The 21,831-nt window shown below is 38.5% G+C and overlaps 2 protein-coding genes across 10 annotated transcripts in view; one reads left to right on the top strand and one right to left on the bottom strand.

Moving 5' to 3' along the window:
* Positions 1 to 8,216, top strand: part of LOC106876168 (uncharacterized) — an 8,868-nt gene extending 652 nt beyond the window's left edge. The window contains exons 2-9 of the mRNA XM_089343638.1: positions 992 to 1,061; positions 2,059 to 2,192; positions 3,045 to 3,187; positions 4,242 to 4,426; positions 5,344 to 5,432; positions 6,075 to 6,242; positions 6,705 to 6,847; positions 7,410 to 8,216. Of these exons, the coding sequence (XP_089199764.1) occupies positions 1,012 to 1,061; positions 2,059 to 2,192; positions 3,045 to 3,187; positions 4,242 to 4,426; positions 5,344 to 5,432; positions 6,075 to 6,242; positions 6,705 to 6,847; positions 7,410 to 7,655 (1,158 nt within the window). The 5' untranslated portion in view covers positions 992 to 1,011 and the 3' untranslated portion in view covers positions 7,656 to 8,216. The remainder of the gene's footprint in view (positions 1 to 991; positions 1,062 to 2,058; positions 2,193 to 3,044; positions 3,188 to 4,241; positions 4,427 to 5,343; positions 5,433 to 6,074; positions 6,243 to 6,704; positions 6,848 to 7,409) is intronic.
* Positions 8,217 to 13,796: 5,580 nt separating this feature from the next.
* The window catches only part of LOC106876167 (uncharacterized), a 66,639-nt gene continuing 58,604 nt past the window's right edge, over positions 13,797 to 21,831 (bottom strand). For 5 of the 9 annotated variants that reach the window (XM_089343631.1, XM_052977179.2, XM_089343633.1 and 2 more), the window contains 3 exons: positions 17,738 to 17,854; positions 15,116 to 15,207; positions 13,797 to 14,614 (listed from right to left, as the gene is read on the bottom strand). In XM_089343631.1, the coding sequence (XP_089199757.1) occupies positions 14,509 to 14,614; positions 15,116 to 15,207; positions 17,738 to 17,854 (315 nt within the window). In that variant the 3' untranslated portion in view covers positions 13,797 to 14,508. The remainder of the gene's footprint in view (positions 14,615 to 15,115; positions 15,208 to 17,737; positions 17,855 to 21,831) is intronic. The other 4 variants (XM_089343632.1, XM_052977180.2, XM_089343634.1 and 1 more) reach the window with 1 other exon arrangement.

The raw sequence follows: 21,831 nt of genomic DNA, 5'->3' as shown, positions 1-21,831 counted from the left end.
GGGAGCGATATAATTGCCTTGCCCCCTTTCTCGAAATCGCTGTCCTTGCACCAAAATTTGAAACCAATATTATTATCACTTAGATTCACAAAATAAAGCAGGGAGCTGACAGATTTGTCAGCACATCAGGCAAACTGCTTGGCACTTTGTTCTACTGAGGTTGGTGTGTTTACATCCTGGCAACCTAGCAGTTCAGCAAAAGAGACCAATGAAATAAATAGCGGACTTGAAAAGAAGTGTCGGAGTTGATTTGTTCAAGTAAGCCCTTAAAGGCAGTGCCCCAGCATGGCCACAGTCCAAACGAGTAAAAGATGAAAGGAAAGACAATGGCAGACTTATAGAAGCTCTGAACAAAAGTATTCCATCCACGACCACCCCTCTGTTAATGAGTATCCGGGACTATATTATGTAATGCATTTGATTTTTATCTTTACCAATGATGAAGGTTTGATGGAGTTGACCTGTTATTTCTAGCAGGTTAACTGACCTGTTAGAGGCTCCATCTTTGCCTTGTGTGAGGTCTTATAGTTGTTGTTGCTTAGACTGTTATCGAAAACAGTCCACCCATGCCCATCCTGAATCTATTTTCACACGATATACCTAAAAGTACATTATTCAAGGTGTCCTTCAGTATTTCCCCTTTCAGATGTGGTTTGGTGGGAATTTTGCTTCTATTTTTAGCAGGTCAGGTAATAACTTGAATGCTTCACATTGTTTCATGCAATATATATATATATATATATATATATATATATATATATATATCAATGCGGAGGCGCAATGGCCCAGTGGTTAGGGCAGCGGGCTCGCGGTTTCAATTCCCAGACCGGGCATTGAGTGTTTGGTCAGCCCGAGGCTATAGTAGAAGACGCTTTTCCAGGTTGTCATGAGACAGAAACCAAATCTTAGTAATTGAGAAGGAAACTTCTTAAAACCCCATGCCCTCCACCCCTACCTGCATTTTTATGTTTTTATAAATTTCTAATTTCAGTTTTTCTAAACGAGTCCACAATGAAAATTTTATCAATTTGCTTCATATTGTCCCTGGCTCTTATCCTTGGGTAAGTTGTATCTCTTTTCATCATCATCATCATTGTTTAATGTCCATTTTCCACGCTGACATGGGTTGGACAGTTTCACAGGAGCTGGTCAGCCGGGCAGATGTCCAGATTCCGACTGTCTGTTGTGGCATGGTCTCTACAACCGGATGCCCTTCCTAACAGAGTGTGCTGGGAGCTTTCTGTGTGCCACCAGCACAGATGCATTTACACAACTCTGGTGGCACGAGTGCCTTTTATGTGGCACCTGTAAAGGATGAGCCTGTATGTGTGAAGATGGGGGATTTCACTTAGTTACTGATCCTTATTTTTATCGATCCCTTTTCATTTTTTTTTTCTTATGGTTTCGTCCAAGGTTTAAAGTTAGATTTAGTGTAAGACAGTTCCACTGACCTTCTTTCTACAGATCCTGCCAAGTCGACTGAGAAGTCAAGGTTGGAAAGAACTCCCGACTCCTAGATTAATGCTAAGAAGGAGTTCAAAGTATTGAGTAATCTTCAATTGAACCAGGATCGCTATATTTGATGCCTAAAAACAATCCAAGAATATGATTGCGATTCACTAGAATATCACCAACGGCTTCAAAAAATCTGACCATTCAGCACTTCATATGGAACCAGATCTAATACTTCCATCTTTGGTGTACTTTTTTTTAGCAAGACCACCACATTTTAGCCACTACTGACAGCAGATGGCAGACATCAGACTGATCACAGAAGGCAAGTGTTAGCAGACAGTAGCAGAACCAGCAACTGGCTAGAGTGCTGCAACAATACAAAAACTATGCACTTACAGTGGCTGCAATGCACAATGATCAGCTAATACTATGACAGTGACTGCTATTTTACCCAGTCCAAGAACAATAAGCTTTCAACTATTTTGCTGTTTGTCATTCATAGTAATAACATGTTTTTTATTTTGTTTACAAATAAAAATTTTGCTAAGTTAATTTTTCTATTGTGGAATAACTTTAATCGTATTTCCTAAATTTCCCTTTCAGGGTCTGTGATAATACTTCGCTACCTGTAAAGTCAATTCCTGCAGGCGTGTACATTACAACCACACTTGACAACCTTGACATTTTTACAGCACTTGAGAAAATAAAGAACTTCTGTGCCGGAGGAAACAGCTTACGTAAGATAACTCTATCCCTTAGCCTTATTAGTGTTGCTGCTGCTGTTGTGGGTGTAAGGCGTTTTGGCATTGATGAGTCAATGATGCCTTATTTGACATCAGACATTTTAATCTTTCTTTCTTTCTTTCTCTCCTTCTTATCTCTATCACTTTTTCTCTCTCTCTATCTGTCTGTCTGTTTTTCCCCCTCTTTTCCTGTCTCTCCTTCCCTCCTTCTCTTCACCTCCTCCCTCTCTCTCTCTGCTTATGTGTGTGAGCATCTAGTTATGTTTGTATGTCTAATACCTCTCTCTCTCTCTGTTTCTTTTTTTGTATGTTTGTATGAGTGTATTTCTCTGTGAATGAGTAGAGGGAAAAGTGTTTATACCGCCCTCTTTCACTCTCTCTCTCTCTCTCTCCTTATATGTGTGTGTGTGTGTGTGTGTGTGTGTGTGATCATAAGGTTGAGATATTTTCACTTTCATATAACGTAGGGAATGGGTGCTTGCGTATGTGTGTGTGTTTGTATGTATGTACATGTGTGCATGTACAAATGTATGTGTATGTGTGTGTATAAGTGTATGTATAAAAAACAAAACAAAGACTGAATACAGCTTGGCACCAGTGATGTCACAACTCATTTCTACAGCTGAGTGAACTGGAGCAACATGAAATAAAGTGTCTTGCTCAAGAACACAACTCACAGCCTGGTACAGGAATCGAACTCACTACCTCAGGATTGTGAGCCCCGCATGCTCACCACTTTATCCAGTTGACTATAGCATAACAGTCATTATGTGATAGCATAATGGTAGGAGTTGGTGGCAGCATCAAAGACGGTCTTTCTCTCATTTAACAATTCTCTGTTTACAGAAAACCACTTCCACTGTAAGGGTCTGATTGTCCAAGGGGAGAGACGCAATCCCGCAATTGGAGGTTTAAAATGGAAATATGTCTTCAGTATGCCGCTCGACTTTGTCAATTTGACTAACCTACCACTTCCTAACGATCGCTCGGTAAGATGTTTGATTATTAATTGTAAAACATGCACACACACACACATGCATACATGCAGAACATACATCAAAAGATATATGTATATATATATATATATATATATATTACTAGCTTAAAAGCCTCCCTATCGGAGGGCTTTTAAGTTAGCTCCTATGGAGAGCTCTCCATTGGTCCTTGGGCCCAACAATGACACTTCATGCATTGAGTATATATTAAATTTCATTGAATTTGGACAATATTTTTCAAGCAATGAACAATTTTCATCAAAACAATGATATAATTTGTGGACTTGGAACTTACTGCAAAGCTGCATGACAAGCAACATTTTGTGTCTTCTTATTCGGGGGTCAGAATAGTTTTTTACTTCTGTCTAACCTCTTTCTTTCTCTCTTTCTCTGTTGATTGTTTTGGACCATCACCAGTCTTTCACATTGTTTACTATCACCGTCATCCCTCACTGCCCCAGCTACCACCACCATGGAGATAGATAGGCAGGTGGATAACTGGATAGATAGATGGATATGAGCAATGTGAGAACTATTTGTACAAAATAGCAAACTTTATATGCTACTTAATGTAGATGTATTATAAGAATGCCACAATACTGTGGTGTTCCTCTTGACAGAGTGTCATATTAAGTATCTGAAAGTAAAGAAAAATCAGTCGCAGATGAAAGTTGTTCAGTAACAGTGATTTCAGCATGTTTGCACATCATCAGCAGTAGGCATCTGCCTAATTAGGCACTGATGTTGAAAAAAACTGTTGGGCTGCATAAAAATAGATATTAATGATGGAAGCAAGATTAAGTACCAAACAGCAAACTTCATAACTTACTTAATGTGGATGTAGTGTAAGAATGCAGAAATACTGCGATATTCACCTCGAGAGAACGTCAAGTTCCACCAAAGTCGACTTTGCCTTTCACTCTTTCGGGGTTGATAAAATACCAGTTGAATACTAGCGTATCGATCTATTCAACTTGGCCCCTCCCGACAAACTACTGGCCGTGTGTCAAAATTTGAAACCAATATTTTAAACTTTTCTTCATTTCAGCTCAAATTGGACTTCCATCTTGGCACCCCAAAAAGCATATCTGAAAAATGCTTTTCAAAACCTATTCCAGTGGGGCAAGTTTATCAAAAATTGATTGAAGTTTACAATCAAACACAAAATACTTTACAGAAAAACTGGTTCTACATGACTGGCTTCAAAAACCTAGAAACATCTCCAACCTTCAGGTGAATATATATACATATATATACTCTTACTTGTTTCAGTCATTTGACTGCGGCCATGCTGGAGCACCGCCTTTAGTCGAGCAAATCGACCTCAGGACTTATTCCTTGTAAGCCTGGTAATTGTTCTACCGGTCTCTTTTTGCCGAACTGCTAAGTTACGGGAATGTAAACACACCACCATCAGTTGTCAAGCGTTGATGGGGGGACAAACACAGACACACACACACACATATAATCGACGGGCTTCTTTCAGTTTCCATCTACCAAATCCACTCACAAGGCTTTGGTCGGCCCGAGGCTATAGTAGTAGACACTTGCCCAAGGTGCCACACAGTGGGACTGAACCCGGAACCATGTGGTTGGTAAGCAAGCTACTTACCACACTGCCACTCCTGCCCCTACATAGATATATATATATATCTTTTAAATTTGTTTACAAGAATGGCTCCTGCTGGCATTAAAAACAGTAGTGACATCGATTCCTACAGAACAGCCACATTGATGTGGCAGTAAACATCACTTCTCTCTATAGTCACTACTTTCATTCCTTCCAGAGATCTAACTTTCTACCTTGCTTGTATATATATATATATATATATATATATATCAGTCTGAGTAAAAGACCAGCCTAACAGGCAATACAACTCTGGATTTACAATATAGAATGGGGATGAACTATAATCTTGGCCCCTACCACAAGAATGTGCAGAGTTCTCCTCTAATCTAAAAACTTTTGTTAGCCTGGTGTATTAACAAAATGTTTACGTATTTTGCCCGACTTAATAACTCTCTTTTCTCACTCATTCTCTCTCTCTCTATATATATATATATATTTATATGTGTGTGTATATATACATATATGAGTATGTATTTGTTGTATATACATAAATATGTTTGTTGTTTCTTTGTCGTTTCAGTAAATTATGGTTTGACAAAAGCCCATATTTTACTCGACGCAAACCTGCCCCTGATGACAGCAATATTCTAAGTCTCTGCTCAGGAAATTGTAAGTTTCTTCTTTATCACAATGTAGGAGTGTAACCTGTTCGTCAGTCAAGTAGACTGATGGGAAACGGTTATGTCCCTTGCCAACATGAACCACAACAGAATGGCTTTAGTCACTAAGTTTAAATTGAGATATTCCTTAGTTCAGAGGTTCCCAAACTGGGGTGCATGGACCCCTCGTAGTCTGCAAAGGTACTACTGAGGGTCTATGAACTAAATTCAAAATTTCATATACATAATCACCCACTACACTCTCAAATCAGATTGGAGCCTGGTGTAGCCATCTGGTTCACCAGTCCTCAGTCAAATCGTCCAACCCATGCCAGCATGGAAAGCGGACGTTAAACGACGATGATGATGATGATGATGGATACAAGAGAAAGCCATTGCCAACGGTGACATTTAACAGAAGAATCTGCATCCCAAAGGGTTAAAGTGTGAAAGAGTGACAAGAACAGGTATCTTGCAATAGAAGAGATACATGGAGGAGGTTGGCAGTGAAGATGTGTCAGGACATTCCATCGTATTACAGGAAGGTGAATAAAGAAAAATGGTGTGAAGGCAATTAAGTAAATTTAATGTTATGACGACAAACGATTTCTTTTCTCCCCCGTCTCTCATCTTCCTTCTTTATCTTTCACAGCTGGATACAATTGTCCAAATACAACATACTGTTTTAAAGACAACATCGAGACACGCAAAATGTCCATGTACATTGTGACTGGCGAGGCGAAAGACTACGCAGAGCAGAACTGTTCGTATAATACTGCAGTCATGGATCAGTATATGAACAACCACAGATACTTCAGGGGTGAGTACCGTTTCATTAGATTATGCCCATAATGGAGCCGTGCCTTCAAGAATTTTAGTCAATCCTACGAACCCAAGGTTTATTACAATCTGGTATTTATTTTATTGGTTTCTAATTATGGAGCAACTAAGTCAGCATTATCATTTTTTTTTGTTTTTTGTTTGTCATTATAAGTGCAGGTGTGGCTGTGTGGTAAGAAGCTTGCTTCCCAACCACCTGGTTCCAGGTTCAGTCTCACTGTGTGGCACCTTGGGCAAGTGTCTTCTACTATAGTATCATACCGACACCAAAGCCATGTGAGTGGCTCTGAACATTGAGCCATGTGCCTTCACAAAGGTACTTTATAGGTCACCTGTATAAGTTTAATTGCTAATGAATTTGCCACCAATAAATAAATAAATAAATAGACAGGGAATTGAATTTTGTAATCAATAGTTTGATCTCCAATTCCTTTGATTGCAGGAAGAAATAGTTTGAACTTGACAATGAGTAGGACCATTCCTGTAATGACGAAGATCACAAAGCAACCAGCTCAAAGTACTTGTCCACAGAAATACCAGATGCAGTTCTATGTTCATAAGGAGCCACCACCATGCCCAACCAATGTGAGTAACTCTGAGACAACATTTTCAATTCCATATACAGCAGAGTAAATGTGTGCGTGCGTGTGTTTTTAGTGTTTTGTGTGCGTTTTTTTTTTTTTTGTGAGTGTGTGTGTTTGTGGATAATCAGAATGTATAAGACGAGAACCATTTGGCTCATGATTGTAAGGTTGAGATTTCAATTCCTGGAGGCACATTGCATCCTTGAGGAAGACATTTTATCTCATGTGACCCCAGCTGGCAAAAATGAGTAGTATCTGTATTTCAAAGGGCCAGCCTTGTTCCATTCTGTGTCACACTGAGAACTATGTTAACCAATTTAAAACTGTTGATGTAAACTTTCAGACACAGTCCACGTTTTAAATCGGTTGATGTACATTTACATCACCTGGTTGTGTATTTGCATCAGTTGACTTAAAGATACACTGTTGCCTGAGCTAGTTCCGACATGACAATATAAATATATATATACTCTAATATCCACATATCTATATATATATTATATATACCCTGATATCCACTTATCATATACACTCAGGTATCCATTTCTAATCTCTCTTTGCAGTCAAACGTTCTGCTGGAATTGCTCACTGATATGGAGGTGTACGTAAAAGCATTTTATGGATATGCTAACAATGCCATGGATTTCCTCTACCAACACTTTAGCCAAGAACTCACTTCGAAACAACGCTCATATGTCACGGATCAATACTACTTGTCAGTATTCAGAGGTCACGGTCCAGCCTTTGGAAGGCGCATTGAGATTTGGATACTTAAGAATCCACTTGCTTGTTCCAGACAATGCAACTAATTCGTTGTTGTTTGGTTCTCAGCACTTTTTATTTTAATTGTCTATCAGCACACACACACACACAATTCAAAATGTTAATCCCCTCCCCCACCTCAAATCATTTTGATAAAAAAAAAAAAAGAAATTACTAAAATCTACTGAAAAATTTGACAAAACTTTCTACATTAAATCCAATGTATATATACACACGCATACTTATATGCAAATATATATATCTACCTACACAAATATACATACTTACATATATATATATATATATATGCATATATAACTGGGAATATACTGCTCAACAAAATTAAAATATAACTGCTTTATTTCTCATAGTGATAATATATATATATCATCATCATCATTCAATGTCCGTTGTCCATGCTGGCATGGGTTGGACGGTTTGACCAGGACTGCACCAGACACCAATCTGACTGGGGTCTGGTGCAGCCTCCCAGCTTGCCAGCCCTGACCAAATCATCCAACCCATGCCAGAATGGACAATGGATGTTAAATGATGATGATGATGATGATATATATTATCAGTTAGTTGATCAGAATCAGAAAGAAAAATATATATATATATATATAAGTTAAATAGCCTCTTTAAGGGATGAAAAAAATATCCAATGAATTACTGGTATGTTGCCTATTATTCATAAAATAATAGGTTTAGATATAAATCTTGGTTTATAAATATTCAAATTAAAATTCAGAAAATGGAGATGTGGCATTAACATAATTTATTAAAACTGCAAAATTCAACATGTTCTCTTACAGCTATTTCAGTCTCATCAGAGGAGGAGAAAAGACATACTGGTGGGTTATTAGATGTTATCTTAACAGACTGTTGAGATGTTTTGGAAGAATAACATCTAATAACCTAACGGTATGGCTTCACTACTCTACTGGCGAGACTTTTCATGGAGAAAGGTGTTCGCCTCCATGTGATCAGCTTGAAAAATATTTAAGATACTTGGATATTTTCCCACTCTTCTAAGCATGATACCAATGGTAGCCTTAATTCACAAATAAAGAAAATATATACATATATATATTCCATTTGTTTGTGTTCTACATTGGGTTATTGGTCTTGCAATGCCGAAGCAATATATATGTATGTATATATATATATATATATATATATATTGCTAAGTTATTGTGATGCTAATGACCTTGTATAGAACACAATACAAGTATGCTTCTCAATGAAGCATTAGTTGAGGACAGAGCAGTAATAAGGACAGAGATGACAAAGGAATAAACGATTATCTCATGAATTTCATTACCTTACAACTATTTCCACTGTAAGATATGGCAGACTGATACTTGAGTGATTAGAGCTTCAAACCTGAAGTGCCATTTATTTCAGGCACTCAACTGGGAGTCCACCACTTCTTATAGTGGAAACAGCTGTAAGCCAATGAAGTTCATTACATTCAATAATCGTTTATTCCTTTATATATATATATATATATATTATGTATGTATTTGGCAGTGAGAATAATTTCTTGGGTAGCTCCAGAGAGACCTCAAAGCAAGACAAGTTTCTCTCAATGAAGTAGGAAAAAAAATACAAGACTCCTTCTCATTCACCAAGAAACTATTCTTCACATCTATAACTGCTTTATGACTTACCAACGACATAATCTGTTAAATAAAACATATTTCTCTGTGTGTGTCTGTGTGTCCATAACTTGACTGCTGCATGACTTACCAACAATCAAATCTGATAAATAAAGTATATATTTTTCTATCTATCTATGTATATGTATATATACAGTATAACTGTATAAAATGGTATTATATCACAAATAAAATATGAAATTGCCAGACAGTGTCTAAATCATTTTTTTTTTCTGTTAATGTTTTTCTTCAGCCTTGGGACTCATCAGTCTAGCTACCCAGTTTCCATGGTAATGGAAATGTGACTGAGATCACAGCATTATGCCTCAAAGGGAAACATCTCCATTGCAGGGTTTGAGATCAGAAATTTTGAGGGGAGGGGGCGAAAGTCAACTACATCGATTACAGTACTTGGATACTTGAGCCATCCGAAGGAGCAAGGCATCCAGCACCTTGCTGGATTCAAGAAAATCCGTATTCCACAGTAGAAGTGTCGATCGGATTCCCCTTGCTGAAGAGGATTGACCTGCAAGGACCCTGTGTCAGTGCTATGTAAAAAGCACCCATGCAAGTACCACATAAAAAGCACCCAGTACACTCTGTAAAGTGGTTGGTGGTAGGAAGTTCGTCCAGCCAGAAAAACTAAAGTTACTTTCATCTCAAGTCATACTGACTCATAAGGGCCTGTTTCCTGGCTTCCACGGTGTATATATTTATTCTCCACCTGGATGGGATGCCAGTCCATCACAAGGTTACTCTTTTTTGCCAGCTGAGTGGACTGCAACAATGTGAAATGAAGTGTTTTTCTCAAGAACACAACACGCCGTCCGGTCCAGGAATTGAAACTACAATATTATAATGATGAGTCCAACACCCGAACCAGTAAGCCACGTGCCATCCAGCCATAGAAACCAAGTGAAATCAGGCTGGAACCTGGTACAGGTCTCCAGATTTGCCAGCTCTGGTAAAACCATCCAATCCATGTCACTATGGACAATGGATATTAAATGATGATGATGATGATATGTATCATCATGGCTCCAGGTTCAGTCCCACTGTGTGGCACCTTGGGCAAGTGTCTATATATAGCTATAACCTCAGGCCAACCAAAGCTTTGCGAGTGGAATTGGTAGACAGAAACTGAAAGAAGCCCATCGTATATATACATATGTGTGTGTGTGTGTTAGTGTTTGTCCCACTCATCATCGCTTGACAACCGGTGTTGGTGTGTTTACATCCCTGTAACTTAGTGATTCAGCAAAGAGACTGATACAATAAGCACTTCAAGGTGATGCTCCAGCATGGCTACATATAACAACCAGCTTCTCTTCCAGCTACCTTATATAATTCTCTGCTGTCCTTATTCTTCCAAGCCTGTCTCTTCACCTCCAAGCTTCTTTCAGTTTCCCTGTTCCACCACCATATTACCCTTCATCTGGCTAGAACTTTGCACCAGCTACAGATTTGGTCAGTAGTCCTCAATGGTGGTCCTAAAGGAACTTCCAGTTCTCCTCTAAATCGCCAGTTTCTATCTCCTCCTCGTCCTCGTCAAATTCCTTAATTAGTACTTCATCAAATTTATGACTGTTCACTGAATCTCCTAAATCATTTAGCATTTCAACAGGCCAAACCAAGCCCAAATATTTCACCTTTCTCATATCCAAATCAGCAAAATAGAAAAGAGACCGATAGAATAAAGACTAAGCTTACAAAGAATAAGTCCAGGGGTCGATTTCTTTGACTAAAAGACTCTTTAAGGTGGTGCTCCAGCATGGCAGCAGTCAAATAACTGAAACAAGGAAAAAGAATAAAAGAAAAGAGTGTAGGTAACGAAGTGAGTGGCTGGTTTCTTAAAGTCAACCTTTTAGCATTTAAACTGACCATAACTATTCTCCTCATTTAATCTTCAAATTGGCCATGTTAGGCCTCTCTCACCTACCCTCCAATGTCATTCTAAAAATTAAAAAAATCACATCAATGAAATCACAAAGCTTCAAGATAAAGCATGATTAATCCAAAAACAGTATGACTAAATGAGAATTACATTCGATAGAGTAATCTGAATGGCGAACGGCTAAACCTCTTTTTCCACAGTGTTTTCTGTCTGAGTCCTTTTAGCTCCACGTCTGAAGTCACTAAGCTAGTTTCGGCAACTCGGATATTCTTCACAAGGGAAACTTGAGCTTGCATTCCCAAGTACCCTTGTATCCTGATTTCTGGAGAGAATGTAATCACTCGGATGTGCGCACCAGATTCAAAGCACTGTGTAATATGATTTTGGTCCTTGGCTAGCAACTGTTATTTCCCATTTGCTTACCCTTAGATAGGATGAAAAATGGCGCAGGAGTGGCTGCGTAGTAAGAAGCTTGCTTCTCAAGCACATGGTTCCAGGTTCAGTCCCACTGCATGGCATCTTGGGCAAGTGTCTTCTACTATATCCTCAGGCCAACCAAAGCCCGAGTAGACTTGATAGATGGAAACTGAAAGAATCCCATTGATTTTTTTTATATATATATTTTGTGTGTGTGTGTGTGTGTCTGTTTGTTCCCCGACCATCACTTGACAATCGATGTTGGTGTGTTTACGTCCCTGCAACTTAGCAGTTCAGCAAAAGAAACTAATAGAAAAAGTACTAGGCTTACAAAGAATAAGTCCTGGCTTTGATTTCTTTGACTAAAAATCTCTTTAAGGTTGTGCTCCAGCATGGCAGCAGTTAAATGACTGAAACAAGTAAAAGAAAAGTGTGTGAGTGACTGGTTTCTTGAAATGAATCCTTTAGCATTTAAACTGGTCAACTTTTCTACTAATAGTATTTTCAAACTGGCCATATTAGGCCTCTCACACCTAACCCGCAATGTCATTCTAAAAAGAAATAATCACATCATTGGGCCTCATTGAAGCGATGACTAGTGACTGAATTTGCCATGCTTGAGAAGGCTTGTCAAGCCAATGAAATCCTAGTTGTGGCCATTGCTGATGTCATGTAAATAGCATCCGTGAAATGGTCATTGCTGGAAGCATGATCTTTGAATGTTGGACCTCACAGAGGTGAGGTCAAGTGACTAAGTCCTTTGGCGATATGCTGTGCTTGAGAAGACACATCAAGCCAAGTGAAACCATAGTCATGACCGTTACCAGTGTCATGTGAATGGCATGAGTGAAATTGTAATCGTGGCCATTGCTGGTAGCATGATCTTCGAATGTTAAGCCTCACCAAAGCAATGACATGTCACCGAGACCTTTGAGGATGTGCTGTGCTGGAGAAGGCCTGTCAAGCCAAGTGGAATCCTAGTCGTGGCTGTTGGCAGGGTCACGTGAATGGCACCCACGCCAGTGGCACACAAAAGCCACCCATTACACTCTCAGAATGGTTGGTGTTGGGAAGGGCATCCAGTCATAGAAACCATTCCAAACCAGACTGGGACCTGGTGCAGCTCCCCAGCTTGCCAGTCCTCAGTCAAACCATCCAATCCATGCCAGCATGGAAAACGGATGTTACATGATGACGATGACGATGACGAATGAATGTGGGTAAACAAGCATTCCATTTGACAGAGTAATCGGAATGCCAAAGGGTTAATGTTGCAGATCATCAGGCTGTTTGCTTTGCAGAACTCCAGCTCCTGCAGCCGAAAGCCATTCACTTCCATCTACACCAAGGCATCCATCGGGTTGCAACAATGTCATTACGTCTGTTTCTCTCCCTTCACCACTTGATAACTAGTCTTGGTGCGTTTACGTCCCCCATAGCAGTTCAGCAAAAACAGACTGACGGAATAAGCACCAGGCTTTTAAAAAATAAGCATGGGGGTTGATACATTCAACTAAAACCCTTCTAGGCACTGCCCCAGCATGGCTGCAGTCAAAAGAGTGAAACAAGCAAGAGGTTGGAAATAAAAAGACAACGGTAAAATTTCAAACAGAAAAAAAAAATTTTTTTTTTTAAATTAAAAAACATTGATTTAAGAACCAAGCAGTGTGGCTTTAGTTTATCTCATAGATTAAATTTATTTTTGAAATCGAGTTTTAGAAAAATGACACATGTTAAAGTCCTTCAATTCCCATGAATGCAAAAAAAAAAAAAAAAAAAAAAATTAACTTTTTGCTACAACAGAACAAATTTTTTTTTTTTTTTAAAATCTTCTTTAAATGAAAAGTGGCAACATTAGTTCGTTCTCTCACTTTTGCCGAAGTTTTTTCCTGACACACACTCACACACACGTACATACAGACATACACACAAACACGTACATGTGTGTATGTATATGTATATGTGTGCGTGTGTATATATATACGTGTGTGTGTGTGTACATATATATATATATATATATATATATATACACATATATATATATATATAATTTTCTTTATATAATAACAATAATAATCATTACTATTATTGTTCAATGTATGTACATGTCTGTGTGTATGTACGTGTATGTATACGATGGTATCTGTGTTTAAGTGCCATTTTATAATTATTATTATTTTTTCTTTTTTTTTATTAATATATTATTGTTTTTGTCCTTTTTGCTTTTTTGTTTTCTTTTGCTTCTTTCTCTCTTTCCAAAAGAAAAAGGGAAAAAGAAAAAAAAAATGGTTAAATACAATGAGTAAGCGGTGGTTGTCACAAATGTGTGTTGTGATGTTCCCCCTATGAACGTAGAAGTTATAGTAGTAGTAGTAGTAGTAGTAGTGTTAGTAGAAGTTGTAATTTAATCAAGTGTGTGTATGCGTGTGTGTGTGTGTGTATGTGGTGGTGAGGGGAGGGTCAGAGTGGACTGGTGTGTTTGGTGATGTCTAAAAGGCTAAAAAGAGACACTTTGTACAAAATACTGACTTGACAGGCAAAATGATGGTATGTAGAAGGTAAGCAGAGGGGGGTGGGCTCTTTTTTTTTTTTTCTTATTTTGGGGATCAAATGGCTCAGTGACACATGTAACAAACCATACTCGCAGCTAAAAATAAAAAATAAAGATGAAGACACTCTATATACACACACATGCATACATACACACACACAGAGCTTTTAAAAAACAGATTATGAAGATGTTTGGTCAAGTGATGTCATATACACTATTTTTTTTTTTATTTGTTGATGAGATGATGTGAGAAAGGAACAAGGAGAGAGAGAGAGAAAGAGAGAGAGGAGAAATTATACCAGCAGGGGTGAAATAGATGAATGGGGTGAGAGGAGGTGTAAGAAAGAGCCAGCAGGTAGGTGACTGCTCACGGCCTGCTAATGATGCTCAAGGATTTCCCAAAGGCAGTTAGCTAATGCATTGGAGGATTCCACTGCGCTCATTGCAGTGTAGCCCAAGTAGGTCTCATGCTTCTTCAATATTCTGAAACAAGAAAGAAAAAAAAAAAAAGAAAATTAACACATTACATAATGACAGGATATCGATGAGATAAAACAACCCCAGAGTTTAACCGGTACTCATTTTATTGACCCCAGCACAATTTAAACTCAGAACATAAAAGTGGATGAAATACTATTAAGCATTTCAACGGGCATAATGCTAATGATTCTGACAGCTCCCCATCTTATATAATAAACATGATATTGATGACGAGATAAAACAAATAGAAAATATGCAATAAACAATAAAATTACAAAAAAAAAAAAAAAATTATGATAGAAAGTAGAAAGGAAGGTAAGGAAATGGAATTATTATTTGCAAAATATTCTTGATATTTCTACAGATTGAGGGCAGCAGAGAAACAGTTAAGATTTGGGTGATCGAAGAGATCTTAACGACTGGTGTTGGTGTAACTTAGCAGTTTGGCAAAAGGGACTGACAGAATAAGTACCAGACTTTAATGCTTTCAGCAAAGTTACCAACCTTCGGCCAAGTGTTGAGTATCGTGATAAATTCCTTAAAATCAAAGCTGCAGTTAATCTGATGTGTTTTGTAACTGGTCCTTCACGAGCTTCCTGCAGAAAAGCCAAAATAAAAAAAAAAGAAGTGAATTCTAAATGTAACAAAGAAAAAAAAAAAAAGAAAAAGGAAAAGAAGCAGCTTATATAACAACATCCTTGTTGCTATAAGTTGTATTTAATCTTTTATTTTCCGTTCAGTTTGGATGATGCAAAGCTGATAAAAACACTGTATGCACACACACAAAACCTACATACACACATGCACAAACACAGAGCTATGGTAGAAGAAACTTGCTTAAGGTGTTGCACAGTTGGACTGAATTATGATAAAATGTGGCTCATTTATTAGATAATAGCAGGTGCTCGCCAAAATGGAGATTAAACCTTGCTACAATATTTAACTCTTTAGCATTTAAATCAGCCATATCCAGCCCAAAATATCCTACCAGTTTTACATTCAAACTGACTAGATCACGCCTCTCACACTTACCCTACAATGTCATTTCTAACAATGAACAATCACATCATTGAAATCTTCAAGCTTTGAGATAATGCATGATTAATTCAAAACAATTCTTTTATTGTTTCATACGTTTCAGCCCCCAAGGCTGTGGCCATGCTGGAGCACCGCCAGTAAATAAATAAGCATTACATCTGACACAATAATCTGAATGTTAAAGGATTAAAATGAAACTTCCCTCAGTCTTGCTTCAACACTTATTTCTTGGAAAACCTGTTACACCTCAATCCTGACAATAATCTCACACACAATAAGTCTTGAGAGAAAGTAAGTAGACTGTATTACTGGTATTTCTATTATTAATCTCTGAAGGGATGAAAGGTGAATGTCTGAAAGAATTGAAGCTTATTGTTATCAGGTGTTTTTTTTTCGACACCTTCAGTAACGAGTCTACTTTGTAATGTTATTGTTACTGCTTTTACACCTGTGTGTTGGCACTTGACAGGACAAACAGACAGAGCGGAAGAGGTGGGGGTGGGGAACAAGATAGAGAAGCACCAGCATTACAGAATATCTTGGTGAAGAGTATATGGTAAAATTTCATCTTGTGATCTCAGAGTCACTCCATCATTGGAACACTGCGACCTCTGTCTGTCTGTCTCTCCTTCAAATACTTTTACACTCAGTGACATGTGTACACACCCATCACATCCAACAAACTCTTGGGATGTACCTGTTCCTGAAACTATCCTTTACTTATCCGAGCTGTACCATCACAAAATATTGATTCCAAATTTTAGCACAAGGCCAGTAATTTCAGAAGGGTTAAGTCAATTAGATCGACTCCAATGTTCAGCTGATCCTTATTTTATCGACCTTGAAAGGATGAAAGGCAAAGTCCACCTTGGTGGAATTTGAACTCAGAACATAGAGACAGATCCTTGTTGCCTGCTGTGCTAATGATTCTGCCAGCTCATCGCTATCACGAATACCATCTGCTAACAGCATCCACCCTGCTGCCAAACAAACATACAAAGACATGTCATACAATTTTAATTAGTGGAATGTGAGGAAAATTAGAAAAAAACTTGATGACAAAACAAATGGGTTAAAAAAAAAAAAGATACAAAAAAAAGAAAAGAAATCATTCAAAATTATATCTAATAAAAAAAAATAAAAATTTCAGGTCAAAAACAATAACAACAAAATAGACATAAACACATCAAAAGATATTTACAAGAACATCAAGCAACAATGAGAGAATAGGGAAAAAAGTTATCCTGCAAAGTTACTGAGGGAAGCAAGCAGGAATCTGAATGCAGCAAAGATGATATTTAAAGCTCTAAAAGTATCATGCACACACACATTGGATTAATATAGCAGTCTTTTGGGTTTTTTCTGGTTTTAAGCGCTTGCTTTTTCTACAGCCTCTCCCTGATAGCAAACAATTTCTTCCATGCAGCATGTTCTTGTTTATTGTGCGATTTTATAAACACTGCTCTCCTCCTCCTCCTCCACCTTGATGAATGTGTGTCATTGAGCTCGGACACACCACAACGGCTCACGAGATAAACCTCTGTCCAACCCTTGCCGTCCACCCCACACTCACACGGTGAAGAGAAAAGAGCTGAAAACATCAGCTGGAAAGGAATGACAAAGTGGAGGGAAAAGGATAAGGAAAACAGAAAAGAAAGAAAAAGAGAGTTTCAGATAAGAATACTTAAAGTGTGTTGTCTACCACCACCACCACCCCTCCAAACTCACCCATGGGATATTATATATCCGCCCCCACCCCCACCCCCGCGTCCCCTCAGCTTAGATAAATGATGAGATGAAGTGCAGACGAGATGAGTGCCAAGTAAATAATAATGAGGCGGGGAGGGGCTTGGTTTGGTGAGTGAGAGGTGAGAGAGAGAGAAGAGAGAGAGAGAGAGAGAGAGAGAGAGAGAGAGAGAGAGAGAGAGAGAGAGAGAGAGAAGAGAGAGAGAGAGAGAGAGAGAGAGAGAGAGAAGAGAGAGAGAGAGAGAAGAGAGAGAGGGAGAATGAGAAAAAGATCCTGGTGAGATGAGAGCTGGCATGGCATGGGCTTGCAGAGAGAGAGAGACGGAGAGAGAGAGAACTCACCTGGAGCATCGGCTTAACAATGTTGAACTGCATCGGAGGGTATGCAAAGTCTGGGTTTCTCGCTTTGAAATCGTATCGCGGGTAATGATGGATTGGGTGTGGCACAAAGTTTGTGGGCTACAAGAGAAGATCCAGCCAGGAGTGAGAGACAGCGCAAAGTCATCAACTTTGGTTAAGACTAACGAGGTGAGACTCGCAATGAGAATGGGCGGGCGGTTGCAGACTTGGGTGCCAGAAAGAACACAAGAGGAACTGGGTTTTTTTTTTTTTTCAAAGAGCCTGATCAAAGGGACCGATTAAGGAGAGAGGTTACTCAGAAGATATTCGAAAAACAGGAATGAGAACAAGACAACCAATGCTAGATCAGCAAACTGTAAACAGACAAAAACCATCCACTTATTTGATAAGGATTCTAACATTTTTGTCCAGTGACACTTGTTGAAGGTTTATTAACACCATGGTTACCTGGTTCAGATTGTATTCACAAAGTTCTGGGTTCAATCTCAATGTGCTTGGCCCAAGCCTTCTCAGTGAAATTGGGTCGATGGAAAATGTGCAGAAGCCTGTTATTCTGCAAGGGAGTTTTTTTATTTTTTCAGTAGCAGACCGAATTCACTGTCATCTTTGAATACCTTCAACAGAGTCCACTGTTAACATGTGAACCAGGATCTCAATAACTTGATCTCCTGACTTATTCCATCCTTCTGCAGCAGCAGCAGCAAACCCAGCAATTCTGGTTTCTTCCTCTACTCCCACCGACCAACCAACCAACCAACCAACCAACCAATCTCAGGGACCCCGTGGAACATCATGGCTGTTGATGTAGTTTCTCCTCTAAGGCAACAGCAAAACAAGACAGAGAAAAAATGAAACAAAAACAAAACAATACCCTGTATAAAGTTCTAACAGATAGAGCAGACCAAATTGTTGTGAATTTTGGCTTTGTTGTTATAGCGACGAAACAAGGATGAAACATCACCTTGAAAATATCAAAACTTGATTGGGAATCACACATCGACAAAGTGAACTATTTGAGACAAAGAGAAGTCCAACAGGAAAAAAAAGAAAATCCTCTTCCAAGAAAAAAACTTGAAGCCGTCCATGGTTCCAATAAACAACAAAGTTAACGATAAGTTTGAACCAACGTGGGACCTTTTACTCCACCATATAGTGTGCTAAAAATAGTAGCCATTACTCCAAAACATAACACCTTACCATATAAATAAGAAGAAAGAATATAGTGGATAGGGTAGTCACAGCTGGAAGGTCTCTGATCAATTACTGGTGGTGGGTTGACAAGTCCCTTAACCCCTTGGGGGTTGTTAGACCGCTGCAGCCATGCAGGGCAAGAAAGCCTGGCAAAGCCCATCCCTCTTCAGGCTAAACTCATTTCTACAGCTGAGTGAACTGGAGCAACATGAAACGAAGTGTTTTTGCTCAAGAACACAATGGATCACCCAGTCCAGGAACCAAAACCACAATTTTACAGTCATGAATCCAACATCCTAACCACTAAGCGACGTGCCTCCACATGGTGGGCCAAGGGAGCTAAATAATGATGGAAAAAAAATAGAATGAAACCTAATCACCATTTTAATAGTAACCAGAGTGAACCAGAAACAAAATATTTATCCCTTTAGCATTTAAACCAGCCAGATCTGGCTTCTCACACCTACCTTACAATGTCATTCTAAAAATAAACAATTGCCTCATCAAAATATTGAAGCTAAGAGATAAATGCATGATTAATTAAAAACAAGGTGAATGAACAGGTGTCACATCTAAAAGAAAAATCTGAATACTAAAAAAGCTAATCTTTTGGCTGACAAAAGACTCGCAAGAACTCCTCTTTTAATTCTACCCATTCCACAGGCATAAAAATTCAGAGAAAAACACACTGGATCAAAGAAGTAATTGCCTTGAGCAGACATGTTGCTGGATGTAGCAGCCAGATTAGTAGATGGAGATGGGACAAGTAGGGTTTCATAAATCTATGAACTGACAAACCTATGGAATAAAACTTAGCGGAGATCTTGTAAGGTGAACAACAATTAGCATCACCTGTCTTCATTCAAAGTTTCTCCTTTTTCTTTGTTATTTGCCCAATTTTTATGTCCTTTGGAATGAGGAATATTCTTTTCTTTTCTCTTATTTTACTTGCCAAAATTGCAAGCCTATTGACTAAATGATGGTACTAACTGAACAAAATAAACAAGATCATTAACCTTAATAGCTGTAAAGAACAGGTGGGCTGAGATAACCTGATCCAAGTCGAGCCAAGGTTACAGAGAAACATTTTTTGTCCTGTATTTTTGTTTAGTATTCCAACATGAAGGGGAAAAAAAAGTAAAGAAAAATTTAATAAAATCAAACATGCAAAAAAAAAAAAAAAAAAGATCCCTTTGCAAAATAGAAGGGGTGGAAAAAAAAGGGAAGACATCATTATATGCATGAACAGAAAAAAAAAAAGAAAATTTGAATTAAAATAAAACATCAATACTTGAGTAAGTCATGTCATTATAGCACAGAAAGAAATGTCAAAACAGAAATAAGTAAACAAACACATCATGCCAAGGGTCTAGACATAAAAAACAAAACAAAAAAAAACACAAATCAAGTCTCTGCTATGACAGAGAGAGATGTAACATGCTTCAAAAAGTTTAAATCTGTCAATAATATCAGAGCATCTTATTATAAACAGATGAACATATTGGACGTAATATATTGGACGACATCAATAAGCAACTAACTAGAAGCATTAAATCATGAATCTTTGAGGTTACATTTGGTTATAAATGCAAATATACACAGACACAACAAGCACTCCGACACACAGACAGAAAAAATCTTGGGCTTCCATTTTGGAGCCAATATAAATTTCAGTCCTGAGCAACTGTTGGCACTCTACAAGGCCCCCAAATATGCTCCCCCCGTCCCCCCACCACCACCACCAACCACTATATACAGGAGTATGAAGTTCTCATCAGATACCTGAAACGATGCACCTCCTTCCAATCACTGACATCCAAGACCACACGCAGAAGAAAGCCATCCACCTGATCCGTAAATCTACAAATGTTTTGCTAGTGATACGCTGTGCCCTTGCTCTGAGTCTCTTGGTACAGCAACTGCAACTGCAGCCTCTGCCCTTCAACAACCACTGACTACTACACCTCACCAAACACCAAACCCCATACTATCCACCTACTTTTCAGCTTCTTTCTCACTCCCATTAAGTCATTGTCACTTTACATTAACCTTCGACTCTTCAAACCCCAATGCCCAACACAAAAAAAAATCTTTCTGAATTAACTGGAACCCCAACAGTTAAAAGAAATGGATTTACTTCTCTCGCTACAAAAATGAAAATAAATGACACAGAAATACACAAATCAAATGACAATGTGTATATAATAAAGAGGAGAAAAGCAATTTCCTCCATTCTAGTCTCTACGTTTCGAAATGATCTCAGCTTCGCATGTTTCACATTCAAACCAAATATACAAAACAAACAGCAACAACTACATCACCACCATCATTTAATGTCCACTTGTCCATGCTTGCATGAGTTGGAAGGAACTTGCCAAGGCAGATTTTTTACAACTGGATGCCCTTTCTGTCACCAAACCTCACTTGTTCTCAAGTAAGGTAATATTCCCCCATAATCAAACCTGTTTTCCCAGAAGATTAGAAGTGCTACCATGGGTCAGATGGAATGTTGCTAAGGCAGATTTCCTATGGCTAGATGCTCTTCCCATTGCCAATCCTAACCAGACATGTTTTTCACAGAAGACTGGGAACAAAGGATATTGCTTTGCATGATGGTGACATATGTTCACAGCTATCACACTATGTCAAGGCAAAGAGACACAAACACACAAATCATTAAGGTGGCTATTCACAATCTACAACGGAAAGGTGACAAGTACAGTTGTCACTAAAGAGACGGAGGGTGCTAGTGGGCACCAGCATTGCTAGAAATAAGAGTCAAAACAACTCTTAGCCATGTGAAAGCACTTTTCTAACGACTGACAAGGGAGACAGGCTCCCACCCTACGACAAGCAAGTCAAATCAGCGCTGATTTCAGATTTGA

Source organism: Octopus bimaculoides, chromosome 27 (assembly GCF_046866305.1).
Source record: "Octopus bimaculoides isolate indiv1 chromosome 27, ASM4686630v1, whole genome shotgun sequence".
In the NCBI taxonomy this organism is placed as follows: Eukaryota; Metazoa; Mollusca; class Cephalopoda; order Octopoda; family Octopodidae; genus Octopus; species Octopus bimaculoides.
Note: the sequence above shows the minus strand (reverse complement) of the source record. Positions and strands in the feature narration are given on the sequence as shown.